Source organism: Alligator sinensis, unplaced genomic scaffold (genome assembly GCF_000455745.1).
Source record: "Alligator sinensis unplaced genomic scaffold, ASM45574v1 scaffold118_1, whole genome shotgun sequence".
Taxonomy (NCBI): domain Eukaryota; kingdom Metazoa; phylum Chordata; order Crocodylia; family Alligatoridae; genus Alligator; species Alligator sinensis.
In genome coordinates this window covers 4,315,734-4,328,322 of record NW_005841850.1, presented here as the reverse complement: position 1 = coordinate 4,328,322, position 12,589 = coordinate 4,315,734, and the positions used below count along the sequence as shown (strand labels likewise).

General features: G+C 42.4%; 1 protein-coding gene across 1 annotated transcript in view; it reads right to left on the bottom strand.

Annotated features, from left to right (window-relative positions):
- Window positions 1-6: 6 nt before the first annotated feature.
- The window catches only part of TNFAIP1 (TNF alpha induced protein 1), a 14,618-nt gene continuing 2,035 nt past the window's right edge, over window positions 7-12,589 (bottom strand). Inside the window, exons 2-6 of the mRNA XM_006016101.3 lie at window positions 11,092-11,261; window positions 9,479-9,568; window positions 9,325-9,377; window positions 7,588-7,783; window positions 7-6,459 (exon numbers count right to left, since the gene is read on the bottom strand). Of these exons, the coding sequence (XP_006016163.1) occupies window positions 6,241-6,459; window positions 7,588-7,783; window positions 9,325-9,377; window positions 9,479-9,568; window positions 11,092-11,261 (728 nt within the window). The 3' untranslated portion in view covers window positions 7-6,240. The remainder of the gene's footprint in view (window positions 6,460-7,587; window positions 7,784-9,324; window positions 9,378-9,478; window positions 9,569-11,091; window positions 11,262-12,589) is intronic.

Sequence of the window (12,589 nt, the reverse complement as noted above, 5' to 3'; positions counted from 1 at the left end):
GGAAAAGCGGAAGAAAACAAGCATCATCTTTGCTAGGCAGAATGCAGCTTTTCAACAGCAGCCTGGCATCAGTCACTCCAGTGTCCCGTTAGTCTCCGTTATTTATTTATTTTTCATCATTTGATACAAGAGATAAAAAGAAATCAGTAGAATGGAAAGTTGCCAGGGGATAAATGTCTCCTGTTCCGAAACTTAAATGTCAAGGTGAAGGTTAAGCATTTAGTTTGGTCTTGGCATTTATCAAGCAGTTGGAGACTGCTATCCTCCAACACTATCCTGTATGATATTATCACCTAATTAAAAACTGATACCAAAGTGCTGCTTAACATAAGCTCCAAGTCTCCTTCCCTGTAGAAAAACTAGAGCCATTTACAATTCATTAGGACCCCATTACTGAAACTGCAGATGTTGTACAGTCCCCTGTTAAAGGGTTCATGTTGGTTAACATTTTCCATTTGCTCCTCAATCTGCCAATACAATATTTTGAACACAGGAAGTTCAAATTAACTGCAGTGCACAGAGGACAGCAGGGTTCAGAAAAGGCTCCACTAGCTAGTGATTGCTGGCTGGTGTAGTTAGACTTCTACACTGCAAATGTGACAAAGTAGTTTTCTTTTTTTTCCCCAAAAGGCTACTTTAGATTCAGAGGCGCCTCGAGAGAGCAGCACAAATGATGTTCTTTGAAGAAAGTTATTTCAGATTTCTTAATGCACAGATGTAAGTGCTTCCAATTAGAAATCTGCATCGTCTTAACAGAAGGATCATAACGCGCTATTTAAAACATCACAGACTGTTCTCAGCAAGAATGGCTGCTTTGTCACCCTGAAAATGGGTATTTTACTATAAATAAGTGAAGACTGGTACTTCAAAGCTGCATTATCCTTCACAATGCTGTTTGTTCTCCATTATACAATGTCTTTTGAAAACGTGACCTAGGATTCAATAACAGCCAAGCTAGTTGCACCCCTTAAGTAAATAAAAGGAGGGTTAGAATGAAAATACATTGTACAAGTTGCATCAAAACCTACAAATATTAGTAACAAAAATATTCAGAATCAGGTAGTCACTGTACAATCAACAGGTCATGGTTTAGGTGCAATGAAAGAAAGCATTCACTTAACATTCGGTATTGAAGCCACTTGAAATATGATGGATTTAAGGGGAAAAAGGAGACACCTGCCCACCCTTTAGGTCAAAGCAGTTAGATGTGAACAAAGGCACGTCCTATTCCTCCATTTGCATTCAGCGAGACTTCACGTAAATTGTCAAACTAGATAACCGAGCCAGTAAAAAATAGCTTAGTACATTCTAGGGGCTCTATAAAACACAGGGATATAGCAGTCTTACCTAATATTATCATCTCTTGCCATTGTGAAGGTCTTTGTTAGTATGGGGCACATACATTTGTTAGCAGGACATCTAACCAAGAATTCCAGTAGCAACAGTAGTTGTAACAATGGGAGCATTAAGCAAAAGCTACCCACAGGCATTTTAACTAGTGTCTCCCAAGTATGCTCTGAAGAGCATGGGGCACAGGGGCAAGAACATGGAGGGAAGACCTACAGTCCTGTACCCATGATTGGAACATCACTTGTTTAGACCAGACTTGGATGTTTCTAGGGTTAAGGCTTACACATTTAAGACAACCTACCTACCAGATTGGAAGTGGCTACATGCGATTCCAACCCAATCAGGTGTTAATGATGAGAGTGTTTTTTGTTCCTGAATAAGTGGACAGTACTATGTAATTTGGGAGGGAGGGAGAAAGAGTATTGTTATTAGATAATCTCATCAAATAATTCAGATAAGCATTTTGGTGTCTATTTTCAAATAAAAAAAAATCCTTAGCTGCTTAGGAGAACAGTTTTTACTGACTTCTAGTAAGATTTGGCCTCTAAATCCCTTAAACAGTTTTGAAAACTTCTCCTTATCCAGCACCAAGACATTTCTCAGTAGTTTTGAAAACAACATCCAAAACACTTCCAAAAGCACGCCTCATCTTTGTGACATATTAGCTCGGTTTACAAGTTACAAGATGAACCTTCTAATTGCCAACCTTGAAAATTCACTGTAGGATTTGGGGATCTGCCTCTTACCTACCACATGATTCACCATTTTGAGCTTAACTGACAACTGCATTTCAGAAACCTTGGTGTACAGAATCTACCTCGCTTTCTTTTAAAGGCACTAGCTCTAAAACCCAGTAGGCTAATAAGAACAAGAACCCAGGGATCGACATGCAGATTTGACTTAAAGAAACTCAGGGAATAGGTATATTAAGGTAATAGAATTCTTCTGAGAATAATTGCGTGTTAACACAGCCTTGCAAAACGGTCTTTAGCATTCATTAGGCCAGTCCAACCTTTTCTCCAACACGCACAGTGGTAATTTGAACTGATTAGTCGCTTCTCAAAAAAAAAAAAAAAGGGGGGGGGAGAGGGGAGAGGGCTGTGTGAAAATATTTTTTACAAAGGGAGCTTCTATAGTATAAAAGTAAATCGATGTTAGAAGTACAAAAGCAAACTGCATCTACTCTGTGCAGCAAAGAAAAAAAATCCTATACCCACGACGATAGCCTCTATTGGGAACTGTTTTAAAGAGCTTATAACACTTGCAATATACCATAAATACAATCAACAAGATTATTACTTCTCCAGAAAAAAGGGAATTAACCATCTTGGGTCCCCTGACTTACAGAATCACACTTCAGAAATTATAAAATACAGGGGTGGGGCAGAGAAATTACTTTAAGTAACCAGCTTGACAATTCAAAAACCTCCAAAGCGTTAGTCCGAACAAGTCTCTGCATTATTTTTTCACTGCTGTGATTATCAAAACCAGCTGGTAAACAGACTTCATGGAAAGTGGGTTATTTGTAATTAGTGTTTAAAGAGTCCTTTCATAAAAAGGCAGGTGCATTACAGTGACAACACTTGTTCCTGAATGCAAGGAGAATTAAAGAGATCCATTTCCACACGCAGGAGGCTCGACTAGGCAACAAGCACAGGGATTCTGTAGTGACTACTGCCTTTCTCCGAAATACCTACCATCTTGTTTTTAAAACAAGAAATCTGAGGGCACTCCCTGCCATTCTTTTCAAACGTGGCCTACCAAAACCCCTCTCCAGCCCAGTGCAAACTACAGTAAAGTTGCATAGTAAATGCTAAAACAGACTTTGCAGGAAAATAATCCCACCAAGTTTTGCTTTTAAAATTTGCAAATGATTTAGCAGTGATGAAAGAAATGCCAACCTGACAGTCCTGAGGACCACAGAAATTCAGATACAGTACGGGCAGTCACATACCGCACTTCCCCATTGCCCACCCCTACTCCTTCACAGCCAATATAAAAAGATCACTGTTAGAGGGTAAAAGAAGCCATTTATGGCCAATTGTGATGGAGGCATTTATAACACAGAACCCTAGCTACTGGGAACTAAACTGAGACCCATGAACCAGGCTGCCTATTTAGTGGATCTGAATTGGTGGCCCAGAGCTGGGAGTCTAACAGATTTAAAGAAAAAAGAAAAAAAGGTTAACGACTTTACTAACCCAACTTGTGACTGCTCAACAGGCCCCGTTGAAGGTGTTGTTGAACAGCTGCTCTCTTGTAGGTAGGCTCAACTTGTTACCCAAACTGATGAAGTCTCCCCATCAGAAATTGATACATTTCATTTTCAAATTAATAGTTAAAACAATTAGCTGTCTTCCTCAATGTGCATCTTGAATGCATCTAGGGAAATAAAATCATACTAGACACTATCTTGAATGTGCTATAATTTTAAAAACAGTCATGTACTATTTAATGAACTTGTAAGAAAAATAAATCTTTACATGATTACAGTACTCAAAATCTCTTGTCTAACCAGACTGTTCTCGATTGGGCTTTGTCTTTAGAAAGAACACTAAATGTGCTGAATAGGTTGGGTTTTAAAGGGTCTCATTACATTTGGATACTAATTTAGTCTCACAACCTCATTTATTCTCTGCATTCTCACTCTGAAGTCAATGTAAACCCTCTCATATTTTATAAAACCTGTGAAATAAATCTTACTTTTCCCTTTGAGGTAAGTGTCAGTCACTCTGAGCAGTTACAAAGGGCCAAATCCTAAAACATGCAAGTTACTTGAATAAGGATCTTTCAATCTGGCAAAACTTGCCACTCAAAAGACCCTGTGCAGGCCAGGTGGCTAGCAGTCAGTGTACCTGAACTAGTGCTTACCCTAGGGCAGACAGGGGTTTGCCCCTTACGAGAGGCTGCCCAAGCTGGTACAAGTTCCAGTATGCTCTTTTCTGTGCTTAGTTAGCACCAGTGAAACTACATCACCGAGCACAGTGATTTACTCCCACTGTTGACATACTAACCGCAAGTTCTCCAGTTCATTTGATAGCTTGCCCTATGTGATTAAGTTAAGATGATGTGAGAAAGGATTAATTTAACTCCATAACTCATAGTCTTTAGTGGAAGAATCAAAAGGAACTGGACGTGTAGAGGGGCTGAAGTCCATCACTGCGTAAGTTAGTGGTCTATGCTTATAAGGTCCTCTCCTTTGCAATGTGCAAAGACTCTGCATTTTTCCCTGAAAAATGAACAGGGAAAAAATTCTCAGCATAGGAAGGTCAGCCTAGGTAAAATACTATCAACCAGCATCCCAGGGCGCACACGAAAAAACAAGTCTAGACAGGTGACAATTTTTCCTGTCTGCCAAACAAATAACTGACCAGCACTGAAACAACCCTGAATACAGGGCACGTGGCTAATTGTGCATAGCATACAATCAAACCTGCAGCGCTCGAGGGGGCCCTCCAACAACAGGACTGAGGCAAGTGGCCAGCAAAGCTTAAGAAAAGTTAAGCCCTTAAGCTTTCACCCAGTCCTGAGCATAATCATCTCTCACTGGATAATCACATCTACACCCTTACAAACTCTTTGCTCACACAGATATCATGTTAACTCAGTAAAAGAAGAAGCCACATTCTGGAGTACACGGTTGAAATCTTTTCCCTTTCAAATATGTTGAAAAACAGCTATTTGACTCACCAACATTTTCTGATCAGGAATTCTGATCAGGAGTTCCACCAATTCTCAGCTACAGACATTGTTTAAAATTCAGTAAAAGGAGTCTTCCCTTAGGCTGAGCCCTTTGGTCCTGTTTCACCCTATAGCACCCAAGCTTCAGTGGCTAGTCTCATTCCCCCACTCCCATTTCCTTGCCTTAGAGGGAAATTAGAATAGAAACACAGGTACTACCCCTTGCGTGCCAACCTTATTGAGCACTAGGAAGCTCCCTTTGGTCTGCACTTCACCATTAGCCAGTGAGGAGTATTAAAGTTTGCCTCAATCACCCTGTCCTCCCCCCGCACAACTTAAGAAACACATCCTAACACTGATGTAGCTAAGAGGAAAGAGGCAGCAACTAATTCTGGAGCGATTCCCTAAATTCCCATGATCTGTATATTCAGGGTTCGTCTACACATATTCCAGGCCAACAGGAGGTTGATCCCACCTTAAGGCTCCCTTTCTTGTAAACTTTACCACACCCATTCCCACCCCCCATATCACATCATTTCATGTTTATTTTACTGAGTTCTCCAGGTTCCTCCCTTTTTCTACAAAGGGATCATTTGCTAGCTTGACTCTAGCTTTCCCTTAAAATCCTGGCTTATAGTGAGACAGGACAAGGAGTTTAAGGCTCAAAAGTGATCTTAATACAGAAACATTCTGCATATAGCCCTGGGAGTCCAACTGCTTGCTTCACAAGAAGATAATGAGGTCTGGAGAGCGTAGTGTCTGCAAAAGGAGCTAGTGTTCAACTCCCCCCACCTCCAGTCTCTTTCCTATCCTACATATTCATGGTACAGAACTGTAACAGAAGGCTCTGGGAAAAGAAAAGTTTGCAAACAGAATCACCACCTTGAGGAAAAATTTGTAGCTTCTCACAAAAAGGTGACTGGTAGCTGCCAGAAGAGACAGGGTCCGGGGAGCCCATCCCTTGCGCAACACAGTGAATGTTGCTCTGTTTACACTGTGTGGTACGCAACGGACACATCAGTGACTCTTGAATCCTCTGGCCTTCAGTGTTGCTTTGAATCTGTGTGCAAAGATGCTAAGTTGCTTCTCAACCAGCGAGTCCAACAGTCCACCCCCTGCTTCTCAGCCAAACTTCTCACGCAAAAACATCCAGTCTTTATGCTCTACAAACAAGCACACAAAGCAAACCCTTTCTCTTCAGCCGATATCCTAGTGGCCAAGCTGCCGGTCATCATAGGTGCTGTATCTCTTGACGTGTATGCGACGGACTCGGTCTCGCAGTTCAAAGCCCTCGTCGTCCTCGCTATGAGAGGCTTGGCTTCGGCTCCGGCTCGTTGCCTCCAACAGCGAGTTATCAGGAACTCGTGGAGTTTCAAAAAGCAAGACATTTAGTGTCTCCTCATAGATACGTGCTTCAGGGAACTCAACCTAAGGGAGAGAATCCACATATTTCTTGAACCAGGTGGAATAGTATGGAGGGCGCCTCTATACTGTTGTCTTAGCCTTCATTTGAAAATCTGGTCCTATTCCCCTGGGTAAAGACTATTCTTAATACCTTCTACTAGTACTTTCACCAGCCTAAACTTGGATGTCCTTACCACCCGATCATCTGTCTCTGAGTTTACAAAGTTATTCCAAAGTCTAACACATTTCTCTGTTGGGAAATTTCATTTCTGAAACTGAAGTGCAACATATGAGCTTCTTTCTGCTCACACCCATGTAAACCAATAGTTACGACAGGGGTCAGGAGACTTGCTCTGGATTTTTAACATTATAATCAATAGTGGATCACCAGATTTTAATTTAGTTAAATTTCATCCTACTAGTTTCAGTTATTCAGGCCATAGCAGAAGCACTCATGACACAGCCCTGTCAGATTACCTTGTCACAAGGACACAAAAAGGAAAGGAAGTTATTCTGATGTGTTTTACTCCGAACAATTGTTCTCCCTTTTTGATGCATCTTTTCAGTCTTTGGAGAGCATTATGCTTTTCCACCAGTTGCATCTGTTTAGTCAAACTGGCACGGTTAGGGGTCTGATTTTGCTCCAGTTAAACCAAGAGAAGTCTACCATTACTCTATGGTCACATACACAGATGCAACTAGAAACTGAATTAATGCCTTATTTTAAGGCAGGGAGAGTTTCAAACACACTTGTGATTTAGGAGCACAAAAGTTCTATTAACTTTCAATGGAGCCTATGCTCATAAGTCATTCAGGTATTTTGAATTTTCTACCCTCAGTTCTTTCTCCTACATTACTCCCAGCTTCCTAACCACACTTTGCTCATTTCTGAACTCCATTCAAGTATCAACATCTTTTGGTTGCAAAAAGACCCAGAAAAGGAGGCATTTAGTTAGCCATTGAGTTGCTCTCCACCACTGACCGTCAATGCCATCACCCATCCCCTCAATGAACTGAGGTTGATGCTTTCCTGCCATGATTTTAAACACACCTAGGTGTTTAAAATCTCCAAAGGGAGAACGTGAACGGCTATGGAAAGTGCTACCAATTTGCTATTTACCCATAAGATTCAAGTAGATCAAACCTTGGTACCTTGGTTTGTTTCTTCTCGGTAGCATAGACTATAGATGTGCAACAGACCTCAGCAAGCTTCCGCCCCTGTCCGTAGAAGAACCAGCAGCAGATCTCATCCCCTATAACATCCTTAATGAAGAGGACTCGGCCATTGAAGCGGAGAGAGAGTTTGTCAAACAGTTCGATGTTCTTCAATAGGTTGTCATCCGAATTGCTGAAATACAGCAAAGCCAGTTAAAAGGTTCTTGTAGTTTAGCTGCTAGCCTGTACCACAGGCTAAATAGGCCTACCCCACTAGAGCGGCAAGCATTAATCTAACTGGAGAATATAAGTGGTGACTCACTGCTGGGCATTGCCAAGGAAAGGGCAGATAATGGCCAACAGGAGACACAAATAAGATTCTCTGCACCCCACGACCAAATGTACCAGCCTTTAGAGGACAAATGTGACAATTTATCAAGCTGTTACATCAGTGATCAACAGCTATAAAATGCCCAGTGCCCAAGTTCATTACATGATATGCTGACCATGGTTTTATTTAGCACAGTAATTACATATTTGTTAGAATCCCTCTCCCTGCAGGCACACTGGAAGTGTGCCTAGAGAATAAGGAGACTGACAGAGCTCCTGTAATTGTGTGTCAGCCTGAAAAAGCAAAAGGCTAAGATTCTTCATACACAACTCAGGACATTTCAAATTGCTTCAAGCTTTGATCTCAGAAAACCCAGAGCCCTCTGGCAAGAGGATTATACCCCCCCCCCCCCGAGTCTTTGCACTACCTGCTCAGGCTATAGGAGCTGAGCTGGAGAAGCACAGCATCGCCTGGCTTTAGGATGTCTGGCATCGCCTGACATCGCCAGCTCCTTTAGGATGTCTGGCATCGCCTGGCAGCTGGCATCGCCTGGCATCGCCAGCTGCATGGCAAGACACAGGAGAAGCAGATCTGCATCACCCAGCCCTAGAAACTGAGCAGGAGCAGCCTTGTGCTGCCTGAACATAGGAGCCAGGTATAGTTGGGAGGCAGGAGGTCTCCAAGTCCCTGGGCAAGTTAAAGACCCTTCTATGGCCAGGGGGTGCCCAGCCGCTCCAGGTCAGCTTCTAGGGCCAGGCAGTGTTCCTGCACACAGCTCCTACTGCCAGGCAAAGCAGGGCTGCGTCAGATGCAACAAAGGAACATTCACTCCGTTTCCCCCAAAGTTTTGCCCAGGAAGCCAAAATGTATAGTTACGCATTAGAATAGCAACAATGGTCTTCAGGATTTTTCTGGTCTGAAGAGATGCTTTCCTATCTTTCCTTTATGCATTTTCTCTCTGGCTACATAACTAAGTGATTTAGAGAAGGGTGGAGGCACGGGAGTATAGCAAGGTGGTCAGGACAGAGGTGCACTGGCAGAAGACGCCAGAATGGGATTCAGAGGGAGGCACGGATCACGACCTTATTAGTGTCACATTGTGCAAGTGGAAGTTTACACTGCATTGCCTGAACTATGCCCAGATTTGGCAAGTACTGATAAATCTCATCCTTCTCAGACAGAAAGAGAATCCCTACCACCCTCCCCCACTAGACATACTGCATTTCCACGTGATGCTTTCCACACTGGAGTGCAAGGGCTCCGACTTCCTCTCAGTAAGAGTGGCGTCATTTAAGAGTACACACTTTCAAAACTGCAGCTGGTATAAACAAGAAAAATCATCCCCCAGCAAACTTCATCCCACTAGCCAAGAGGACTTTATATTATTAACGGAACTGTCGTACCTGGTGTAGGAATATTTGTTGTTGCTCCTGTTATAAAGCAGCTTGACTACAGGCTGTTGGGAGAGGGGAAAAATAGGGAAAATGAAAGGTTGACCTGAAACTATTTGAAAGGTTTTGGTACAAATTCAGTAGGAGGTTGTGGAAAAGCAATTACTTTGATAGATGATTCTATGAGCCTCTCTTCTTCCTTTGGCGATGTAATGATGGGGATGTTACAGACAGGTTCATACAAGTCCTTCTTGTCCTATTTAAAATAAAAATAAATGAATAAATCAAGGGCATAATAATGAAACTAATGTTTCCTGCTTTTCTCACCAGACCCTCGCACCATGTTCCCAAATCCTCCAATGCAGAGAAACAGCTCCCAGTTGCTATAGTAACTACATAACACTGCCTTTGAGCTGCAACCCAGAAATACAGCAGAGACATTTTTTATTCCCAAAAGGCAGGAATAATTGAAGCGTTTGGATGCAAGCAAACGTCATTCCTAGTTACAGCAATGCCTGCAAGCCCACTGTGGGCTTATGTTAAGTGGGTTATTGCTTAGGCTCCTTCAAGAAAATGAGTAGAGTTTGAAGAAGTTTTAATCAACTTAAAACATTGCCGTACATAAAGGATCAACCATGATGCACAGGACATTCACTGAGTAACACAGCTCCTAGTCCTCAAACTCCCTGTACTGCAAGCACCAAGATCACAGACTAATTTTCTATGCAAGGCAGCTGGAATCAAAGAGTTCAATAACTGAGGACAATCTTAGGATATGTGTTTTTTCCTAGAAGAGTTTTAAACTTCAAACTTGAAGGGAAATTGCCTGTATGCTTTTCAATATGGCATCCCCCCTACCCGCTATAGAAACTACGAAAAAAAAAATGCTGAAAAGTGTCCACTAATTCTGTTCACATGGTATTACACACAGCACTGTAAAGCAATAGCCATCAAATCTTTTACAATGCCCGAATTCAAATAACTGGGACTTTAACTCAGTGGATTTCAGGATATGATACTAACCTGCAAATTCCCATTCTTTAATTTCTTTTTGTGCTGTAGGAACTCAGACCCCCAACTACTGGCTTCTTGAGGAAATGTACACCAAAACAAAAGAAAGGCCTACCTACCAGATACTTCTACAGTGGTGAAGGCTATCTGAGACTCTACCATATTTGTTTGTTTAATATCCCTGCAAGGTAGGGAAGTGCTGTTACCACCATTTTACAGGTGACAGGCTAAATGACTTGCCCAGGGCCACAAAGGAAGTTTTTGGCATTGCAAAGACTTACACTCATGTCTCCCAAATTCAATACTAGCATAGCCTTACCGCTGAACCGTCCTTCCTTTGGGGCATGACAATAGCACATCCGAATCTTAAGTGCTAGGATATAAATATACACATCTCCTGCCCACCCCTCGCCCCGACAAAAATGCAGCCATCTCTGGTATGGAGGGCAGCAGCACACCAGAGAGATGGACTGGGATATTTTGTCTAAGATAATAATCCAAATTCTCTCTTACAAGAAGCATCACAGAATCTAGTGTCCCATGAACAACAGATGAGAACATGCACACAGAGCAAACAATACTGGTATGTTTCTCAGCTCATCAGCTTGGGAAGATGATGAAGATGGAAATCACACTCGTTGATCTTGGCATCCAAAACTTGATATTTAGGCCAATGAAGCACTGCCAGGACGTGCATCAGCCCCACAAAGCACACGAAACAGGAAGTTTTAGAAGCAAAAAACCCCACAGGCTGCTGCCATAGCTTACCTGAAGGGCTGTCTGACACAGGTCTACTAAGCCTTGAATGAGGTAATATTTGGCTTCTGCCATCAGCTCTTTGATCTCCTGCCTGTTTTTTGGAAGCGCAATCGTGTCATCTCGAAGATAATTTAAAATCGTTCCAAAATGTTTCCCACAACGGTCTATAAGGATCCAGCCTGAAAGATAAATGCCACAAGACTTCTATCTCATCCTACATCAGGAGAAGCAAATGGCACTCATTAAGAAGGCCAAGCATGGCATCCCAGTATACCAACTCTCCACCCACATCCTTTGAAAGGAATCTAACATCTCCTGAAATAGGAAGTCAGTCATGCCCTACTGTCTGTGCTGGGACTGCTGACATCAGACAAGCTGGATCAGGCCCACACAGACATGAACCTGAGAAAGGAATTGCTCATCTCATTACCTCTTTTCCCTCCACCCTCCTAAGAAGAAAGATCCAGCTGGGTTCCTAAGACAAGCAAGACCTAGATTAAAGAACCTAAAACAAAAAATAATCAGCCCTCAAGAGGCAAAACCCCACGGGAAAACCCAAGAGCCTGTTCTCCTTACTGATCAGTCCACACCCTTCTGCACCAAAACCATGTGCTGTCATTTGTCTTGTCTATGTCTGATTTTAATCAGTTAGAGGCATGAACCCGTTTAATTATTATGGGAAGTAAGTGGGGGTCACTTTTATAGATAGTCTTAAGAGCTCTATTTAACTGCCTGGGGAGGCAGGTCTATCTTAGAAAACTGGTTATTGTTAGACAGATTGCAGGTCTACTTAGAAGCTCAGGGTACTGCCAGCAAAGTTGGTTCTTAGGATTAAGGAATGACTACTTCTGCCTGCAGGTTGGGAAGGCACACAAGAATAGTACAGGGTCCCAGAACATTTCAATCCTGTGACATGCTGGAAATCCTTCAGCACAGTATTTTGATGTTTTGGTTCGAGAAAACGTTGTCTGTGATGGAAGGCCTTTTGGGAGTCTTTCAGCTTGTGTGATTTTTAGTTGCTGTACTAGCAAACATGGTAGCCTAAATAAAAAGAAGTGCTCACTTAATAGAGGCCTATGATGGTTGTTGTAATAGCAAAACATTTCACTGTTTTAAAATGTTTACAAGTCTTTATAAATATGGATAACTCAATAATTGAACTCAATGAAAGTACCCGACTCTCTTAATCCCCTGCCAAGGATGGCAAGACTCCTGCTAACATATGTTGCCAGCAGAGACCCAGGTACTGCCTGTTGCCAGGCAGCTTCTCCCTAGGAAAGCATCAAGAGGGCTAAGAGGCTTGCTGAAAGCAACTACTAGGTCTAAACCAGGTCTAAGCTCTGCAGACCACCTGCGGGTATTTGGCAGAGGTTTTTCTAGTCATCAAGCACTGCTGTTTGGAGAACAATAAAAGCCGCATTCCAAAGATGCCAAAGTGTACAGCAGCTCACAGCAACCAGTGAGGGGAGGAGGGACAGGCCATTTTGCTCCTTGAATACATGCAGGC